Raw genomic sequence first — 22,080 nt, 5'->3', positions numbered from 1 at the left:
TGTGAAGAAGAAGAATATAATATTTTTTTGGTGTGTACAGTTTATTTCTATGAATTCATCTTGAATAGGCAATGCCCCATATTTGAAGGTTAACACGTTTGACGCTCAGTTGGAAATCAGTTGGTGCTTCCAAAAACGTACTTTTTGTTTTTTTACCAAGTAGTTAGTTCTTGAGGAGTTTGATGAAGATTTCATGCGTACAAATTAAAATTTTTATATTTTTTGCCTTTTTTCTTAAAAAATTGTATACGTCTATAGCCGTCATTTGTTTTTTATAGCTTCGATTTCTCTGATAAGCAAAATACTGCTATAGACGTTATAATATTTAACGTTTTTTTTTTTTGAAAATAATGTACCAAAAAAATGAAATAGGTATATTTTTAAACTATAACTTTATTTTCCCATTATTTTTATATACATCTTCTTTTAATACCAAAATCAAAGAACAAAAATTTGTAGCACCGTAAGAAAAATTTGAGTTATTTAGAGCTAATCAATTTGGTTTTAGAAAACATTTGCCGCAAGAAGCAAATGATAAAATTCAAAACATACTGGACATACATCTGGCTTTTCAGGACATGTTTTACATCTGTAACAAGTTTCTTTTTGGACCTTTTTTTTGTACAATTTCTGCAACGACGATAAGTTTTATTTTCTTTTTTATTCTCTGGTGTCGAAATTAGTTCAATATAATGTTGATTAGTATTTCTTAAGCATAAAGCTAAAGAAGATGAGCTATTTGTTTTTGTTGCCAACCGCATGTTGCCTCTGATGATATTGGTTGCTTACCAGTTGAAATATGTTTTGGTAATCCAATTAATGATTTTATAAGAGACTCTCTTAACTCGATAAATTAGACAAGTTCGAAACACATACATAGGTCCAAAATATAAAAATTACTTTTTTATACCATCGTATGCTTTTCCTTGGAGAAGAGTAGTACGAGATCATTTGGTCGCATCTATCTACAATACACCAGACATATGCGAATTGTAGTCAGCTTTATTATTTGGTTTCATTTTAATTTGGCTATACCTATATTTCTAACTTTTATCATTTCCGGATGATGCCTTGTAGTGATTTTTTAGCTAAACAGTTGGTTTAAACAGCTGACGCACGTTTCGTGTTTTGTTTCACTGTCAAACATCTTCAGTTTGGTCTATAATTTAACCAGGAATCGTCTTACAAACGAACAACGCTTGCAAATCGTTGAATTTTAGTATAAAAATGCGTGTTCTGTTAAGAAAGTTTAAGTTGGCCGAAGATCCACTTTTTTATCGAAAAATTGAGTTCAGCGACGAAGCTCATTTTTGGATCAATGGGTACGTAAATAAGCAGAATTGTCGATTTTGGAGTAAAGATAAGCCAGAAGAATTGCAAGAGCTACCAATGTATCCAGAAGAGGTCACAGTTTGGTGCGGTTTATAGGCTGGAGGTATCATTGGACCGTACTTCTTCAAAGATGCTGCGAATCGTAACGTAACTGTGAATGGTGAGCGCTACCGTGAAATGATATCCAGTTTTTTTTTGCCCAAAATGCAAGAGCTTGACTTGCATGACATGTGGTTTCAGCAAGACGGTGCCACATGCCACACAGCACGCGTAACAATGGACTTGCTGAGAGGTAGACAGCCGCATACAGACAATGGAAAGTTGTCCAAAAACAACGCTTAAGTTGACAAAATTCATACTACCAAAACCTGAAATTAAAAAAAAGAAAGAGAACCCGCCTGTGTTTATTTGCTATAATATCAATCAAAAAGAAATGACAAATAACCTACAGCAGTTATTAAAACACAAAAACTTTGTGTTTAATATTATCAACAAAAATGTAACACACATAAGTTCATGTGTCATAAATGACTACAAAAATAATATGAATATATGAATAAGTTCGTGCGGTTTTACAACAGATGGCGTAACTTGATTATTATTCCATCGATCCACATTTCCAAACATTCATTGGAGAGCTACTGTCGTAAGGCACAAACGTCAGTATAAGTTTTTTATTTGAAGCGTAAACAACAATATTTTTACCACACTTGAAAATGTCGAATTTCGTGCCAAATAATGTGTTTTTGCGGGGAATTTTTTAATATGAAGAAAAAAGCAGCCGAAAGTCATCGTATCTTGGTGGAAGTTTATGGTGAGTATGCTCTAGCTGAGCGAACGTGCCAGAAGTGGTTTGCACGCTTTAAAAGTGGTGATTTTGGCTTGGAAGACGAAGAACGCGAGGGTGCGCCGCCAAAGTTCATGGATACCGAATTGGAGGAATTGGTCGATCAAGATCCGGCTCAAACGCAAGAAGAGGTTGCAAAAACTTTGGGAGTTGATCAATCAACCATTTCCAAACGTTTAAAAGCCATGGGAATGATCCGAAAGGTAGGCCATTGGGTGCCGTATGAATTGAAGCCAAGAGACGTTGAACGCCGTTTTATGGCATGCGAACAACTGCTTCAACGGCACAAAAGAAAGGGTTTTTTGCATCGAATTGTGACTGGCGATGAAAAGTGGGTCCATTACGACAATCCAAAACGTCGGGCAACGTATGGATACCCTGGCCATGCTTCAACATCGACGTCGGCGCAGAATATTCATGGCCTGAAGGTTATGCTGTGTATCTGGTGGGACCAGCTGGGTGTTGTGTATTATGAGCTACTGAAACCGAATGAAACGATTACGGGGGATGTCTACCGACGACAATTGATGCGTTTGAGCCGAGCACTGCGAGAAAAACGGCCGCAATACGCCGATAGACACGACAAAGTTATTTTGCAACATGACAATGCTCGGCCACATGTTGCACAAGTGGTCAAAACATACTTAGAAACGCTCAAATGGGATGTCCTACCCCACCCGCCGTATAGTCCAGACCTTGCGCCATCCGATTACTATCTCTTCCGATCGATGCAACATGGCCTGGCTGACCAGCACTTCCGTAATTACGATGAAGTCAAAAAATGGATCGATTCGTGGATTGCGGCAAAACCGACCGAATTTTTCACAAAGGGAATCCGTGAATTGCCAGAAAGATGGGAAAAAGTAGTAGCAAGCGATGGACAATACTTTGAATATTAAATTTGTAACCATTTTACGTCAATAAAGTTTCAAATTTCGAAAAAAACCGCACGAACTTATTCATAGTCCTATATTAAAACTTATTTAATAGATAGTAAAGTAAATTTTTATACTTACACCCCAATGAAGAAAAACCCTTTTCAATAATTATTAAGAAACTATCAAATATTTACGAACACGATGAAATAGTTAGTTATCTTAATGACTTAAAACTTGATATTGAAATTGTAAAATTATCAAAATTCAAAATTAATAATTGGCTAATTCAACTTGGCCATAAATCTAACTTGTCGGAGTTCTATAATATTTGATATATTCTTAATTGTAAGGTTAATTTGGAAAAATTAAAACCAATGATACCCTCACAATGTAAAAACTGTCAACGTTATACACATGTGGCAAGTAATTGTTATTTACCCTACCGGTGTATTAAATGCCTAGATAATCATGGCCCTGGAAAATGTAAAATACCTCTTAAGGAAAATAATCACAAGGAACATGTTTATACTGATAGTGAGACAGGTCAGTTAGTTAGAAAAATAGGTATCCCTGTAAGTTGTATAAATTGCAATAAGGAAGGTCACACTGCCAACTATCTAAATTGTCCCAAACGCTTAGAAATAGTAAAACCAGAGAATGTTAAAAAAATGAATGCTGGAAGTAGGCAGCAAGTGCACGGCGTAGAACATAAAATTACTATAAAGCTCACAACTTCACAAGTGAACGATACCCACAATTTAGCAGTGTAAATAGCAGGTAGTTGGTTGTATGCACACTTGTGCTCACATACATAATTAAGTCACTATCTCTTTTTAGAATCTAGCTTCGAAGTGGACAGCACAACAATCAGCAGCAATATAACAACATCCTGCCCTAGTCTAGCGGAGATTAATAATCCAATCAAGAAGCTGAACAAATTCAGCGGAAATTCTGCATCCCCACATCACCGCCGCCTGAGACAATGAAAAACTGCCCCCGTCCTGGACAAAAGACATCATCGTGAAGTTGTCAAGAAAGGCGATCTACATGACTGCATCCTCTGTAGAATAATAGGCCGAATACCATCAGCAAGGATGCGCTGTGGAGTCTAACGAATGAGGAGCTCATCTTATGGCAAATCAAACGCAGAAAGTAGCGGTGGATAGGTCACACACTTAGAAAACCACCAGATAGCAACACGAGAATGGCACTGGACTGGAACCAGCAAAGGGAGCAGAGGTCGCGCTCGGCCAAATATCACTTAGCGAAGGTCGGTGTTGCGCGACGTAGCAGATGCCGGCATCACATGGGCCGGCGCAAAAACAACAGCTCAGAACCGTTTACGTTGGAAGAGTCTTATCGAAGCCCTATGCTCCCAAACGGAGTGAAGCAGGATGTAAAAAATATCAATTTACAATATGTACTCGAAAGGTTGTTCACGTTAAATTGTTTAACAAAAATCTTATAAATCAAAGTTCCAAACTTTGTATTGGGTTGGGGAGTAATTTCATAGCGTTTATATATTTTCTTTTATTTTACAACGATTTGTTTGGCAAAGGAACTCCTTATTCTCTGGAAAACTATGTATGTTAATTTAATTTTTGAGCTATTTAATTTTTTATTAATTTTTAAGCTTAGAAATGGATTACTCAGGGGGCAAAAACCAACATTTTCGACATTTTTGCTTATCTTCGTGGTCAAAAAGTTGCCGAAGCAGCCCGAGTCTACAGCACGGAAATGGTTTGCAAAGTCCAAAAATGGCGTCTTTGACGTCGATGACACGTCCCGCAGCAGAAGGCCTTCTTAATTCAATGAAGAACGTATCAAATCACTTTTGAAGGAGAACGGTCGACAAACACACCGTAAATTGGCGAAGAAAATGAACCCCAATCACAAAACGATTCTGAATCACCTTACTTCAGTAATTTTCTATTTTCCGAAAAATTGGGAGCTTGGGTGCCTAACGAGCTCAACGAAAAAAACGAAGAAAGTCGCCTTAAAATGACTTATCAGCAGTTCGCCCGCCATTGAGCAACATGCGGTCCTAAACAGCGCTTCTTGTACCGAATCGTCACGGGAGATGAAAAATGGTGTCTATACATAAATATGAGGCAAAGAAAGGAGTAAGTGGCTCCAGGAGATACGCCAAAGCCAAGAGTAAAGCCGGATATTCATCCAAAGAAGATCATGAAATGTGTTTGGTGGGACTGGGGGGGCATGGTGCATAGGAAAATGCTGGAAAAGAATGCCACGATCAACAAGGAGCTCTACATTGCCCAGGTACACCATTTGACTGAAAAGTCTTGATCGACTTGGTCAAACCATACAACTTCACGACAACGCTAGGCTCCATGTTGCACAAGTCGTCAAAGCCTCACTGCAAGTCCAAGAGATCGAATGGGAGGTCTATCAGCATCCGCCGTATCTTCCGGACCTTGCACCGACTGATTATCACCTTTTCCGCTCCCTGCCAAACCATATGAGAGGCGTTACCTTCGATAACAAAAAGATCCTTAAAACTGGCTCAACAACTTCTTTGACACTAGACCGAGCGATTTTTCGCGGAACGGCATCAACAGATTGGTCGAGAAAAATATTGCGAATATTGCAAAAAGATAAAGTTATGAAAAGTGCAAAAGTGATGAAAAAATCAAAAAAGTTTGTTGTGATGTGAAATCAGCGGTAGGTAGGTAGGTAGGTAGGTGAAATGGTTGAAGTGCCAGTCTGGCTCTCCCCAAGTAGCACTAAAGCGCAGTTTTGATACCATTACGAGACCCCTAACAGGCAGCTATCTACAGCCAGCCAGCGGCACAAAAATGTTGTTGACTTTTCCCAGCGCGGCTTGAAGCGAGTGACGACAAAAAAACAGGATAAAGTGATCGTCCAACTTTTTAAGCGGGACCCTTCTTTCCGACTACGCCAAGCACGCACAATTCTTGCTAAAAAGATAATAGATGTGAGTATCAACACCATCGAACGACAACTGAAGGAGGCGAACCGACCAACCGTTCCATATCATCAAAGCCACGGCTCTCAGAAAAACGCATTGAGAAACAACAAAACAGGAAAATAGCGCCACAGTAATGGACTGGCCTTCCCAGTCCCCAGACGCCAATCCCATTGAAAATGTGTGGAAGCGCATCTTTCTGGAAAGCGATTTCACGATTTAAAGCAACTCGTACGTCAAGTTCGCAAAATCTGCTCCTCTTGGCGATGAGCTACGCAGAAAAGATGGTTCAAAGCATGCCGCGAAGATGCCATGCTATACTCAACAACGAGGGAGACTACATGGCTTATTGAGTAATTGCGATTCGTAGTTTTGTACATATTTTCATGTAAAAATTGTTTAAATATATATCTTTTATACTTCAAGAATAATCGCGGTTCCTTTTTTCTTACACAAACTGTATTTACTCAAGAATGCATATTATTTATTGTTCACCTTTGAAATTATCAGCTACTTGAGGTCAATACATTTTCAATAAAAAACCCATAATTATGCATTGAAACAAAAAATCTGTTCTGCGGTCAAGAAAAACCAAACGAACAAAGCTGATAAGGAAACAACTGAAGCTTACAAGCATTTCGCTTGAAATCTCTTCTTCGAATTAAATAAAATTTCATGTTGTAAACAGCATCTCAGTCAAAAGTTTGCCAACTCGAGATGGGTTTAGTTGCTTATGGAATTTTTCTTATAACTCTTGCGTTAGCTGTGGCTAAGACACTCGATGATTGCATTGTGCCCATCGGCTCCATACACTACAATCGCATTCAATGGCCATTGATCTACAAACCCAACGGCGAGTTGTATCCCACGCAAGTGGATGCAGATCAACAATACGCAAGTGTGCATTTACCCGCTGGCGCAGAGGCCATACTCTCATGCGGACCTAATTATCTGAAAAACTATAACCGCGCAGAGGTTTTGAATGTGAAATGTGAAAGCGGCGGCAAGTTTAGTGCATTGAGTGGCGGCGTATCGGACGCGAAGAAGGGGCCGAAGGCGGTGGATCAGTTTGGTTGCGATTTGCGTGTTGTCGAAGAGGTGCTAAGCAATGTGAATGGTTGCACCAATCAGGCATGGACAGCGGTGGCATTTGGCTACGTCAATCCACAGGATCATTTGACGCGCATAATTGGCGAGGCATGCTACGATGAAAGCGAGGGGCGTACAATATTTGCGCATGTTAAGCTGAGTGACACGGGTAAGTGGGGTGTTATGTTAAGTATCATGCTTCATTGTTGTTTTTTTTTAACTGTGAACAACTTTACCAGATTCCGTTTACCAGCAACAACTGCCCAAAGACTTTCTAACCAAACGCCGTCATCCCGATGGACGCTACAAAAGTGAGCTCTTCCGTGGCTTACACTTCGATGAGATCTATGAGCGTATACGCCAAGCGCTACATTTGAAACGGGCGCCATTCCTACATAAAGCCAACTATGTGGATGAGTTCTTGCTGAGCAGTACACAATTTCACGCAGTGAAGAAACTGGGTTGGAATTATTTTGTTGCACATGACGATCTTACGGCATGGACGACGCTCAAGGAAGATATACTTGCACATCATCGCGCAACTAAAAATGCAGCATTGGATATTTATGTGGGTAGTCATGGCATTCAAGTGCTGCATGGTGCTAATGGTGAGCAGCTGGAGCTCTATCTACAACCGGCAGCGGGTGAACATGGAAAATTCCCAGTGCCCGAACTGTTGTGGGTCGTCGTGAAGCAAGACGATAAGGCAACGGCTTTTGGTGTATACAACGATGCTAGTGCGAATGCGGTGGAGAGTAGTGCGACAGCTTCGAGACATGCACCGATTTGTGAGAGCAAATGCGCTGAGATCAGTTGGCTTTCGGAAACATTGAAAAGGGGAGGTGTGGTTTGTTGTAGTGTATCGGAATTTAGAAAAGTGGTAAAAGAGGTGCCTGCTGTCGCAGAGGCATAGCGATTTACGAAAGTTAGTACAGGTGCTGGTATTTGAATCTGTTTGCTCGGAAAGTGTCTGAATAAAAAGAGTTTGCATTGGAAATAAATGAAGTTTGTGAAGAAGAAGAATTTCATTTTGTGATGTGAACAGGCATTGTCTTATATATGAAGGTGAAAGTAAATTTGTTTTTCTATTTTGTTGTGAGAAATACTGCAAGAGGGTGTAAGAGGGCCACCAAAAATATGTCAAGTTATTAAAACATAATTCCACAAATTGGTTGAATGTGAAAAATTAGGGATGTAACTAAGACTTGAACAAATTAAAAACATAAATTTCTCGCTTTTAAGTATTTTCATTTTTTTTAAAGCTTAAATAAAAATTAATACTTTTCCGTCTTTTTCAAATTATTCGCAGTTATTGAAGCTCACCGAACCCAGCCCATTAGAGGAAATTCGCTATAGAGCCATTTCTTAACTGCAAAAGCTCAATAAAATTAAGAATACTTCACTACTGAAGCTTTGGCAGCTTACAAAACTTTATGCAATGAAGCCATTTTTCAAAGTTCAGTGCAGCCAAGTCGCCTTTTGCTCCAAGGCTTCAAAAATTAAAACTGATTAATTTTGAAAGCTTGAAATATGTATATAAAATATTCCCGCTATGAACGCTCGGCGGGCACAGCTTTGGAAGCTCAGTAAAGATTAGTCACCTTAAAATATAAAAGCCTGCATTATTTTGAAAGCAAACAAAAATTCGATTGCAAACGAGTGAGCTTGCGAGTGTGATATGTTAGAGGCATTCTTTGGTGGAATGAATAAATGAATGAAGTTATAATACGAAGTTTTTTCCTTTGGTATTCCATGGAAAACCACCAATCTCATTCTTTCGCGATAAAAGCTTAGTCTATTTCAAAAAAAAAGAAAACTTTGCCTACTTGAACATACTAATCCATGAAACTGACCGGATTTGAAGCGAGTTGCACTGATAGGTGGAAAAATTTTTCTTAGCAGGTTGAGGGCTAATTTTAAAAATATTACTGTCAAGGTTTCGCGCCGGTGTCGAAATATTTCTAAATATTATATTAATGGTCCGCATCAACTCATTCAAAACCTATGCCGGCAGTGTAAAAAGAAATAAAATTGGTCCGCTAGGGGGCGTTCGTATCCAGATACTTCGAAAAGTCGTATTTGTTCTCCAATTTGGTTCAAATTCAGAGTGTATTTCACTGACCGGCCCAACAGTACTAGTGGAAAACTTACAAAATGGGGTCGAAAACCTAAAAAATTGTTGCAACCTAGGAATACGAATTGTTTTATGAAAGCAAAAATGTATGCAATTGCTGACGTAGATGCGTTTGATAGCACCGGACAGATGTTCAGCAAAATTAGCAAACTATGGGTGGTGTTAGGGTCCTTTTTTCTGGAAATTTTAGGTAGATAATAAGGCCAATTATGCCACAGGTAATACGAAAAATTAATTAGTTACGTCCTAACGTATGGCGCAGAAGCATGAACGATGACAACAAGAAAGATTCTGCGGAAGATTTTTGGACCCTTGAACGTTGGCAACGGCGAATATCGCAGGCGATGGAACGATGAGCTGTATGAGCTTTATGACAACATAGACATAGCCTAGCGAATATCCAGCGGCTACGTTGGCTGGGTCATGTCGTCCGAATGGATACAAACGCTCCGGCTCTGATAGTATTTGATGCGGTACCAGCTGGTGGTAGTAGAGGAAGAGGAAGGCCTCCTCTGCGTTGGAAAAATCAGGTGGAGAAGGACTTGGCTTCACTTGGTGTGTCCAACTGGCTCCGGTTCGCACGAAAAAGAAATGACTGGCGCGCTTTGTTAAACTCGGCCAAAATCGCGTAAGCGGTTATCGAGCCAATTAAGAAGAAGAAGAATACGAAAAATTAGTAAATAAAGAAGAAGAATCATTTTCCATTAATTGGAAGCGTTTGACGATTTTTGAGTATCTACTTAGTCTCGCCATACGTTCTGTGACAAATGCAATGCATACGGCGAGAACAAATTCGCTAATTCGATATCGAGAGAAGTTTGATGACGTGTGAGATGTTTCTTGAGCGGCAGAAAAGAAAAGATTGATCTAATACTCGTATGATAACCTTAAGCGTCGAAAATATTGGACCCAGCCAGGTAATCAGGTCTATCGACAGTGAAAAAAAATATTTATGCTTCAGAAGGGTGTCATCTATTATGAACTCCTTAAACCATCTGAAACCATTACTGGCGATCGTTACCGGCTCCAGCTAATGCCTATGAATCGTGTTCTCAAAGAAAAACGGCAGGAATAAGACTATAGACATGACAACTGATTTTGCTGCATGGCGTCAGGCCACACGTTGCTAAATCGGTTCAGAAACTAAATTGGGAAATCTTGCCCCACCCGCCGTATTCCGCAGACATTGTTCCGATCAATGCGGTCAGCCCTTATGGGAGAGCGGTTCACTTTTTACGAGGGGATCGCATACTGGCTCAATGAACGGATCAAGTCAAAAGAACTAGAAATTTTCGTCAGAGGAATCCGTATGCTGTCTGAAAGATGTAGTAAAGTTATTACTGTGGCACATATTTCACATAATGTCATGCATTATTTAATTGTTCAAATAATTCGTAACTTTGGCTGAGAAAGGACGGAAACTTATTACCATACCCAATATTATTTTCACAGAAATCGGCTAGAATGCCTCCAAAAATATGTCAAGCTATTAATACACAACCGAACGCACTCTATTTAATGCCATTATAATTCCACAGATTTTAAAATGTTCACTGCTGAAGAAGTTTTTAATAAGCAAAACGACAAAATCTATGCTAAAACTTCTTAAGACGCAAAAAATGTTGTTCCAAGGGTTCAGCGGGGCCACCACGCAGCTTCCCTTGCGGCATGCGCAGGAGCCGTTTATGCACGAAATTTCTGCTAGAAACGGCGAGTTACAAAAATATGAGAAATTAAAACACAAATAGCGATTTTGAGCACCACAAACCTTAGTTATGGAGGTGGTGTGTAGAAATCGAGTCCTCCAGCGATAATTTAAAACAAAGTAGGAGAAAAAGTGTTTGGTATTTTTGAGCATAAAAAATACATATAAAGTTTTCACTTACAAGATCTATTTGTTCTTTTTTCAGTGAGTTAAAGAATTCAGCTCGCCCGAAAGATGGAATTAGCTCATTAAAATTTTCGTACGATGATTTATTACGATTTTCGACATGGATTATCAAAACAAGAGTGAAAGGAGCTTTGCTTAGTACGAACACAAATAAGCGGCTCCTCAGTGCGGATATGGGATTAAAAACCCTTAAGGTAGAATTAAAACAAAAATATAAGCGCATGGTTGTTGTTGGATTACTGTCACTCTACGACAAAAAACTTTTAGCATCGTTCCAAACGAGGAAGTCTACCTTTACATAGACCATAAAGTTCATATAAAGTTGAGAAAGATTTTCAGATTTAAAGTTTGAAGGAGGCAATTAAAAAAAGTCGTAAGCTATACGATTTCAAAGGATATAGTCGAGTGTTATGAAATAACTGCAATAGTTTTTGACAGAAACTTAAGCGTTTATGCAAGAAGTTTCTGCTAGGAAAGAATATTAAAGAAATAAGAGAAATTTAAACAGAAATAGAAATCATTCTGGGTGCCCCAAACCTTAGTTATGGAAATGGTGTGTAGAAATCGTGTACTTCAAAAACAGTTTGAAAAAGTAATTTTATTAGATACTTGACAGATCACCTATTCAAAGATGACGCCATATACAGCAGTTTTAATCTAGAAGGAAGAGCAAGCAAGATCCCACTCCTTGGGCTTAAGGCGGTTGAACTCATCTTTGGTAAGTATTAACATAGCAAAAAGAAGAGTACCTACGGATTGCTAACAATTATTTCATTTTTATTAGATCTCTCTTCAGAAAAATTGAAGAAGATGTTCAAAATGCTATAAGAAAATATGTTTGTTTAAGCCATAATTTGAAAATATTTATTTTGTAGACAATAAATGTAAATATTTTCAGTTTAAGAAATTAATTTAAATAATAATAACATACAAATTCAAATATAAAACTGTAAGCCATAAAAAATAATTTAATAATAAAAATAAAAAATAAAAGTAAATGGTAGTTTGAATAGAAACTTGAGAATAAAATATTGGAAAAATTACGCGATATCATTTTGTATGTTACAAAAATGTAAACAAAAAAAAAAACTTGTAAGCTAAGAAAACATGCGCCAGCTGCGCGAAGCAAAATAGCAGTGAATTGTCGAACTTAATTCACACCCTTATATACGATTTTACCAAGGCTAAAAATTCCTCTGTTTTTCTTCAAAAAACTAGCATAAACAGCCTGCTTGATTATTACTTGTGTTTGAAAAAAAAAAAAAAATGTTCATGGCTACTGCGATGATATTTTGTTTTATTTGAATTACGGAATTCAAATTGGAATACGAAATTCAAATTAAAATACGGAATTCAAAAATGTATAGAAATCTCCATAAAAATTGTAAATTCTAGAATTATTTTTAAAATTCTCACTTAATCGTATATTGGAGACAAGTTTTTTTGAAAATCACTGCAAAAGTCGGCAATCTAACTAAAATTCTTAGATTTAGATTAGATTTGTGAGGGGCTGGACAAGTCCACCCACTCAGGCAGGAGACCATTGTACTACTTATTTTGGCCTGGTTGTTAAAAGTATTTAATAATCAATAATAAATTTTCCTTCATTATTTACAATGACTTCCCAACGTTTAGGCAAATTTTTAATTCCCTGCTCAAAAATTGTTTGTCCTTGGAGCCAAAATACGCTTCGATATCCCTTTTTATAGCTTCTTTTAAGGAGTAGTTCTTGTTACTCATATGGGATTGAAGTCCACGGAAAGGGTGATAATGTCAAGGTGCAATATCCGAAAAGTATGGTGGATGCGGCGTTAGCTCCCATCCGAGCTCGTTCAGCTTGCCTAATGTTTGCCTTGCGGTATGAGTTCTTGCGTTGTCGTGGTGAAAAAAAACTTTGCGACTATTCACTAAAGACGGTCGATTTTTGTTAAGTGCCTCATTCAGGTTTGATAACTGATGGGAATAATAATCAGCAGTTATCGTCTGGTTTGGTTCCAGAAGTTCATAATAAACAATACCGGCCATATCCCACCAAATAGACAGGAGAATCTTCTTGGGGCGAAGGCCATTGCCAGGGGTCGGTTCTGGTGTTTCATATTTATCTAACCATTGGCGTTTGGGAACAGGATTATTGTAAATGACCCATTTTTCATCACCAGTAATGATACGGTTCAAAAACTTTCATTTTCCAGCCGTTGTAGCAGCTGAAAACACACATTCACTCTCTGCTGAAGGTTGGCGACGGAAAGTCTATGCGGACCCCATTTTCCCAGCTTTGAAACCTTTCCCAACTGAACCAGGTGCCTGTGAACTGTTCCATGCGATGAATTTAACCTCTGAGCTATCATACCGACTGTTAAATTTGGCTCAGCTTCCACGAGTTCGAGCAAGGCGTCGGAGTTAAAGACTGACCTGATAGTTGTTGCTGTAGCAGCTTATCAAAACTCGGTTTAGGTTGGCTAGCTCATTATGTACCTATATCTATGTACAAGTATTTTATCAAAGAAGTCATCCAACTATAGACCAAAGATATGAGCAACTCGCCACTCTCACTCAAGATATGTCCGCTTGATCTCAATAGCAGTATTTGATCTCAAACCGGCAAATTTTTGAGAATAACAAAACACAAATTTTACTGGGAAAATTTAGGTTTTAGCTAAGGCTGACTTTTATGCATAAAGCCCATTGTAAATTATAATCCATGGGACAAATATTTGAAAATATATTCGGCTGAAATTCTATAAGCCTTTTAACAAATTTATTACAAAATCCCGCCATTTTTTTGTAAATTTACCACATTTCTTTAAAATACTATGTATAAAAAATTAAAAAAAAAATGTAACAAAAAAACATTATTTTATAATACCAAATGTAATATCCTTAATTTTTGCCCTTTATAATACTTTATTGAAGACTCCGCCAAAAATAAACAAAATTAAACAAAAAAAAAAGTTACCGGCAAGAAAATGTAATTGCACTGGAAAATTTTGTTAAAAAATTCTATTTTTTAATGAAAGGTACAACTTTACATAAAAACAATTGTTTCGCTAAAAATTCCTTAATTAACAAGATAAAACTAGTAGTCGGCTATCAAATTTATTTCAAATGCAGCATTTTTAACAATTTGAATTATTCTTTTATAAAAGCAGCAAAATTGCATTTAAAAAAATTCCTTAAAACAAAAATAGTTCTTATATAAAAATTCAAAAACTTAAGCCGTATTTACACCATCTAAGCAGCAGAACTACACCTACCAAAGTTGTAGACTTGACAATGGGCAGTATCAGGGGATTTTGTATCCGGGGCGAAATTATCGCAAGATGCTTTGCCTGTTGCTATTGAAAGCATTTGCAGTTGGAATGAAATAAATAATAATTCTTCCAAATTCGTTACTGTTTCAACCCAAATCGAGTAAATATTAATATAATTTAATTTCACATAATGCGGAGAGCGAAAGAAGCCTAACCAATTAAAAAGGTCAAAAGTTTAGTTTGGAGAATTACTTTTATTCAATTCAAACTAAAAAATGTGTGAAAATAATACAAAATTAAGAATCAATTTACTTTTGTTCGATATGACCACCTTTTGCCTTGACTGTGGCATTGAGACGGTCCCGAAACGAATCGCAAGCTGCCCAAATGTGACTTTCAGGTATTTTGGCTCACTCGCGGACAATGGCTTTTTTCAGCGCCTCGAGACTGGTTAATCTTTTAGTTCGGAACTTGCTCTCCAAAATGGTCTAAAGAGAATAATCCATCGGATTCGCGTCTGATGAATTTGAGAGCCATTGAGTGGACGTAAAGAAGTTCGGAACATGGTTTTTTGGTCTTTCTTGGTTCACTCGATCTTTGTGAGACAGTGCCGAGTCCTGTTGAAACCTGCATGGGCTGCCACCGAAATGTTTGTCTGCCCACGGCTTCAAAGCAATCTCCAGAATAATTTCCCGATAATATTTCGCATTCACCTTGACACCAGGCTCGATGAAAACGATTGGAGAGCGTCCACCTGTGGTTACAGCGGCACAAATCATTACCTGTGGAGGGTGCTGCCTCCTGGTGGCCAATCGATGAGTCAAATTCTCGTATAAGCGGTCGGTCAAATAAACTCTCATCCTCCAAAAACGACGTTACCTGTTGCTCTATTCTAAAAATTGTCTCGTTAGAAAACACTATATTCGGAAATTTACCGCTTTCGGACAAGCGAAGCAACTCCTTCGTTCTCTTAAGTCTGACTTGTTGTTTTCATTTTTCAGTATGCGCCGGATGCTACGGTCAGATATTTTCAGTTCTTTCACCATTTGATGGGCACTTCGTTGGGGATTTCGCTCAAGTCGCTTCCTCACTTTTTGAACCATTTCACGTGACGTTGCGGTCTTTTGATGACCTCCTCCATGACGTTTCGCGATACTACCACCATCATTGTAACGAGTAATGGTGCGATAAATAAAAACTTTATTTACTTTAAGGTGATCGAGTTCACGGACAATCGCTGGTTGTGGTTTTCCAGCCAAATATAATGCAATCACAGTATTACGTTTGAAATAAAGGGTGGTTATGTTTCAAGGGCCGGTGTTGATTTTTAATAAAATACATTTTTTTAGGAAATTATTGTCATTTCTCTTTATTATGATAATATTGGTACGGCTCAATTACATATAGAACAAAATATCGGCCAAATGGCCGCGCCGGCTTCGGCGGCACATCTCCATCCGATGGTCCAAATTTTCGATGGCGCTGAGGCATAATTGAGGTTCTATGCCGTTAATGTGCCGAATTATCTCATCCTTTAGCTCTTGAATTGTTGCTGGGTTATCGACGTACACCTTTTCTTTCAAATAACCCCAAAGAAAGAGTCAACTCGAGATGGGTGTAGTCTAGGGGTGTGCGAATATTCGAAATTTCGAACTATTCGAAGCGAATCGAACCAAATTATTCGATCCGAGATTCGACTCAAATATTCGAATGGTTCGAACTATTCGAATGGTTTGGACTATTCGAATTAGTTCGAACTATTCGAATTATTCGAATCGTTAAAATAGTTCGAACTATTCGAATAATTCGAATAGTTTAAATAATTCAGATAATTCGAATATTTAACTGAGTGCATGCTTTTTTTTATTTTTTTAAACGATTTTTCTGAAGATTTCAGGTCTAATAAAAGCAAAATTAACATGGCTTAAAGTTCAAAGGTGGAAAATGGTGAGGACGTGTCCTCTGGGCACTCGTGGAGGACGTCGCTGGGTTGTTTCCCCTATTGATGGTCCCATGGTTTCTCTGTGTCTGGCGACTAGCATGTCCAGACCGAGCCAGCCCCCCTGATGGAGCCCCCCAGAAGCACGCGCCCCCGCGGAACCGGACTTCGGGAGTTGGGAAACTGTTGAGGATCTAGGAAAAATGTTGGGTTCGGTATGAGCAGTTTGAGGGTTGCGCAAAGAGTGGTCACGAGGTACTGATGCTGAGAAGCTTGGGGCAAACGCGGGCGGTGCCTGTCGTACCGGATTTTGCAATGCCTCTAGTTGCGGAGATCGGTGACTATCATTATTTACATCAATTACATTGTCGTTCATATTATTAAGGTTATTATTCATAGGACTGTGTGTTACCGGATTGCGAGTAAAAACTGAATCGTCACTTTGGGCCCCGACAGAATGGCTCGACGATGATGACGAAGACGATGATGATGAGCTCAGTTGCCTGCCACCTCCACGCCTTTTCCTCAGCGCGACTTCACTGAGACGCCCCGATTCCCTACCCTCAGTAGTCCCATGGGATGTTGATGGACGTTGGACTTCCTTCTGGTGAGTGCATCTTTCCTCTTGGATCCTGCTAAGGAGATGTTGGGTGGCCGTTGGGTTCACCCTTGTAGTTGACACTATCTGTGGTCCCTCACCAATCAGTCTTGCTGTCACGATCGGTCTCCCGCACGTGCTGACACTAGTTGTTACCTTGGTCAGTGTAGTGATGCTGGTTGAAGGGGGTAGATAGGCCGCCCCGGTTGATGGTGGGTGCTCGCTTCCTTCATTATTTCCATCTGTTGGTGAATGAGGTGACGGTTGTGATGGTTCTGATGGCATTCTTGGCTGGGGTGCTAATGGGATGGGTGTGTCTCTCGACTCCCGTGGGGAGCTGTTCGTACTCTCTGTATTCGCTCTGGTGAGCCCCTTTCTCTTCTGCAAAACGTCTCTTGTCTCGGGTGGGAGGCTCATGATGCACCTGCTTCTGGTGACAGGGCTGGCTGTAGTGGTAGTGATGACAGTAACCAAGCGATTTGAGTCCCTTGGACGCAATGGTGCAGTTTGCTTTCTATGGAGCATAGATGTCGGTGGGGTACTTTGAGCCCTGGTGTTCCTTGTAGGGGGTGTTGCAGCGTGAGAAGCCCTGGGTTGTGTTGGTGTTTTATTGTGTGTCCCCCTCGATGTTGTTGGATGGCCTTTGGTAGTGGAGGAGGTAGTCGACGCCGTAACTCTGGTGGTGATAGTGCGGCCGGAGGGTCGAGAGATCGTGGCGCCAGTGTCATCACGCTGGGAACTAAGGGATGGAGGTCTCCGAGTGGTCCTTGGTGGGGGGTTTCCTGGTGATGGTCCGTTACTTCTGTCGGGAGTGACACTACTGCTAATGAGGGAATTATCTGAGCTGAACTACTATTGGCTGTCCTGTCAGATCCGGTGCGACCACGTGCCCTCGTTTCTGTCGATAGAGCGGGCCGGTTAACGACATGATTTTTGGCATGATGAGTTCGCAAATCCTTGGCGGGATATGCTGTCCCCCCTCTGTAGCCACAAACGCGACATTGGAAGACCAGTACATATTCACCCGGATGGTCAAACTTTATGTGTTTAGCAAGCCCTCCGTGCGAGGAGTAGATATAGGCCCCTCGTCCTTTCCGAGGACCCGCACACTTTGGGCATCGGAATTCTGAGGGAGGAGGAAATTCAATGACAATCTCTGTTGGTGACCCCGGCCGCTCGCCAGAATCCCCCGCAGGTTCATCCGCCATTATAACTCTCAATAATACTGTTGTGTGAATTGACAAATAATTCCACAAATGGGTAAATAATCATTCAAGTGTCTAGTTGGACACTCGCAAAAAGAAAAAAAACAAAAGAAGAAAAAAAAAAAACAAAGGAAAAGGAAAAGCAAAAGACAAAAAACAAAGAAAAACAAAAGACAAAAAACAAAGAAAAACAAGAGACAAAAAAACAAAGAAAAACAAAAGACATAAAACACACTTTGATCACTTTGATCTTAGCCATGAAGATTTCAGGTCTAATAAAAGCAAAATTAACATGGCTTAAAGTTCATTGTTTAATCTTCGGTTAGGATATCATTATTTTTATAGAATTAGTAGTTTTAAATAACTTGATATAGGTTTTTAAATGATATCGATTCTTCTAATCGTACGTATCGATCGACACATGAAATGATTTCTATCTTAGATGAATGGTTAATCACTAATCTCTTATGCATATTACAATTCTCCACTACAGTATTGTTCTTAAACCTGTTTTCTAATTTTAATGAGTGTACATTCAAGTTTATACTTGGAAGCTACATATATCTGCTTAGGAAAGGAAAAAATAATACTAAAGTTCATGAATAAAATACCATTCATTTCATATCAAAAAAATGCCGAATGCAATTAGCTTTTCCAAACATATAGTATTATTTTACATGACAAGTGTATCTACAGCCACTATCCACGAACTATTTGGTGATTGATGGCAACTATACTTGGAGTCCTAACCTTGTCCCGGACTCCAAGGACTAGAATTATCAAGTCTGTGAATAGTATCCACAGCTACTGATCATGTATTACTTTAGTGAATATGTGTGAAAATATATTTGTTGATAAAGAGCAAACATATCGTTGTTCTTTCAAATCTTCTCGGTGTATAAAAAATTCAAAATGAAACAAACTATTTTCAAAAAAGTAAAAATGAAAAATATTTATTAATATCATACATATCTATTCCATATCTACTTCCTGTCCCAAATAAACAAGTTAAGTATATTTAAATCTTTTTAATTATCAATTAAAGCAATGTATAAATGTAAATTCAACCGTAAATAATTTGCTATGAATTTATCTTAAACATTAATAAAATCTATTATTAATTTACAGATTAAGATGTACGTCTAGAACAAATAAGAAAATTGAAGGTTATGTATTGAAGTTGGAAAAATATTTATGAAATAAATAATGTGATAGGTTTAAGTTAATATTTGAATACTTCTCATCAATAAAACTTACAAATAATATTGTATATAACTAATTATTATAATTGACACAAAACTCAATAAAAATATTAAATAGATTATTACTTTCGATATTTATGATGAAATTTTTAAGATGTTATACATCATATTAAAAAACAAATTTTACAGCGGAAAAAACGCGACAGAAGTGCTGAGCATGAAAATGGCATTTTGGAAGCAATCGATTTCTTGAAAAAGAAAACAAAACAAACAACTCAGCGGACTCATTCGGTTATATTGTATGATTGGCTCAATGGGTGCAGCTAAGAAAGCCCGGGCCACGCAAGAATACTGGAGGTAATATTTAAAATAGAGCAGGAACCGGAATGAGGGTTCGTAGTTTTTTTATATTAGTTTGAATTTTTTTAAATTTAGTTTTAAAATTCCTTGAATTCTTTTTTATCTTTATCTTCTATTGAATTTTTTTAAGTTTACTTATAAGAATCTTTGAATTTTATAGCATAAGAAATATGGAATATGGATCGTTTAAAATTATAAAATTGTGTAAAACAATGCAGGCTAGCACTACTTTTGCTCAATTTTTAGGGTCACATTCAATCGTCGTGAGAAGAATTCTCCATCGCGCCGTTAATATCCCAAAGCTGTTCTCTATTACTCTACGCGCTCTTGAAAGGTGATAATTAAAAATCCGCTTGGTTCTTGGTAAAAGTTAAACCCGGGATATGGATTTTGAATTGTGCCTGTTTACAACCAAACGGTTTGTTACCACTAAGTGTATAAAAAAATTTCAGGAAAAGCGTAACAACTCAAAAATTTGTTATTTTAGCGCAACTACTAAACAAATAAGAATGAAACAATGCTTTAAATTTAATTTACGGAAACAGTTTTTCGTCTCTACTGAAAATGTTCAGATTTTGAGTTTTTACGCTTTAACGTAACCATGATGCAAAGAATAATGAGATGGCGCCCATCGTGGTCCCGTTACGTTGCGCTCAGCGAATTTGACAACTAGTTACGTGATTTTAGCTCCAGTATGGCCAGATTACCATTTTCGTAACTTGATTTAGCATTTTTGTTTTGTTATTTTTATTATTTTTTGTCTCGGAGTTTTAGTTCATTCCACATGACATTTTTCTAGCCTATTCTAATTAAAAGTAATGTTTATAATTTTGTAAAATATACATTTTTTAATAATTATTTAAATAATTCACTCAGTTTTATTTAGCTTTACTTTTTTTTAACATCTGGTGGCATTGCCCGCGATTGCCGGTGTGGCTGGTGTTCTTCTGCTTTCGGCAGTCAAATCGCTCTCTCGCTACTGCAGAGTTGCCTAGCTTTGGATATAAAAACGCACTAAATGCCCATTTAAAGAAAATAAAACACGAAATTTTTATTGTGTTACTTAAAGAACTTTGTATGCGTGACAAATTGTCTGTAGAATGTGCGTTTTTTTTAAATAAATGTTTTATGCTTATGTACAATTTAATTTATGAGTTTTTTTTTGTTAAGCGATACTCTTTTATTAAGGGAACGACTTTTTTGCTATATTTGAAGTTATGTAACTAGATAAGGTACTCTTTTCGTAAAAATGTCAGTATGGTTTCTTTAGTATTTTCTGGTATTTTGTTGCTTATTTTTACTATGAATACACCTCTTAATGCTCTATGTCTCACTAAGGATTGATGACCTCTATGGTTTTAATTCGCATTCAATAAATTCAAAGGCTTTTTAAAATGTGTAAAAAGTTTTCAAACTTAAGAAGAGTTGAGAGAGGGGCATTTAATATTTTTGCATAGCCTTAAATGGAGCCAAAAATTAAATTTGCACTTTCAAATTATCAAATTTTATAGGAGTAAAAAAATTTTCATTAGCACTAAAATCTTCTCAGAGTGGCCTTTTTTAAACTTCTTTTGTATAATAATACAGTTTTTTTAACCTAAAGTTTCGCTAGCCTTAAATTAAAAACAAAAAGAAACAAACACCAAACTTAAAAATTGTCGCATTTTCGGTATAAAAAAGCACTAAATTTATTGCGAAGAGCAAATGGTTGGCAATACTGCACAACTCAGCAAACGTGACGTCACGTACGCCCTGATGTGCGCAATCTTGTTTCTATCATTCTCGTAACGTAACAGTGCGATATATTATTTCCCCCCGTCTCTCTATCCTACTTTTAATGCCGTAATACAAAAAACTATAGGATTTTTTTACCAATGAATGTATTCAATATTTGGGCCGAAATCCCGGCGGTACTGCAATACCGGGCCAACCCGTGACAGAGGTGGAGCAAGCCCCTAAAACACTCCGTCCATTTCCAAAAATCAGTTTAACATTTGTTGTCCTCCGATGGAGGATCTATCAGATGTTAAGCTGATAAGAACAGATACTACACTTTGATCTTAGCCATAAGGCCGAGAAGCGATAACTTGTAACGCATAAATAAAACAATTTGTTCACAGAACGTCACAAACCCGATGAGAATTGCCATGAAGTGGCTTTTACGTTCCATAGTGAAACGAAAATTCTACCAACCCTAAAGTAAAGGCAAAATACAAAGTCATAATTGAAAAGCAAATATGTATATACATACACACAAATGTCATAATTGAAAAGCAAATATGTATATACATACACACAAATGTATGTATATTTAAAGTAACACACGCCGAGTGGGGTTGGCTTCTAATCGATGATATTCGAACTTTGATGAAGAAGAAAACTTACAACTCGAAAGGTCGCGGTTAAC

At 37.9% G+C, this 22,080-nt stretch overlaps 1 protein-coding gene and 1 non-coding gene across 2 annotated transcripts; one reads left to right on the top strand and one right to left on the bottom strand.

Annotated features, from left to right (window-relative positions):
• Positions 1-6,681: 6,681 nt before the first annotated feature.
• On the top strand, positions 6,682-8,116 carry LOC129245441 (uncharacterized). Its single transcript, XM_054883609.1, has 2 exons — positions 6,682-7,262; positions 7,333-8,116. The coding sequence occupies exons 1-2, from the start codon at positions 6,722-6,724 to the stop codon at positions 8,004-8,006; spliced, it is 1,215 nt and encodes a 404-aa protein (XP_054739584.1). The 5' UTR covers positions 6,682-6,721; the 3' UTR covers positions 8,007-8,116.
• Positions 8,117-21,559: 13,443 nt separating this feature from the next.
• On the bottom strand, positions 21,560-21,757 carry LOC129246634 (U2 spliceosomal RNA). The gene has a single exon (XR_008582502.1). It is a non-coding gene; the product is annotated as a U2 spliceosomal RNA (small nuclear RNA).
• Positions 21,758-22,080: the final 323 nt, after the last annotated feature.

This window comes from Anastrepha obliqua, chromosome 4 (assembly GCF_027943255.1).
Source record: "Anastrepha obliqua isolate idAnaObli1 chromosome 4, idAnaObli1_1.0, whole genome shotgun sequence".
In the NCBI taxonomy this organism is placed as follows: Eukaryota; Metazoa; Arthropoda; class Insecta; order Diptera; family Tephritidae; genus Anastrepha; species Anastrepha obliqua.
This window is presented reverse-complemented; position numbering and strand designations above follow the sequence as displayed.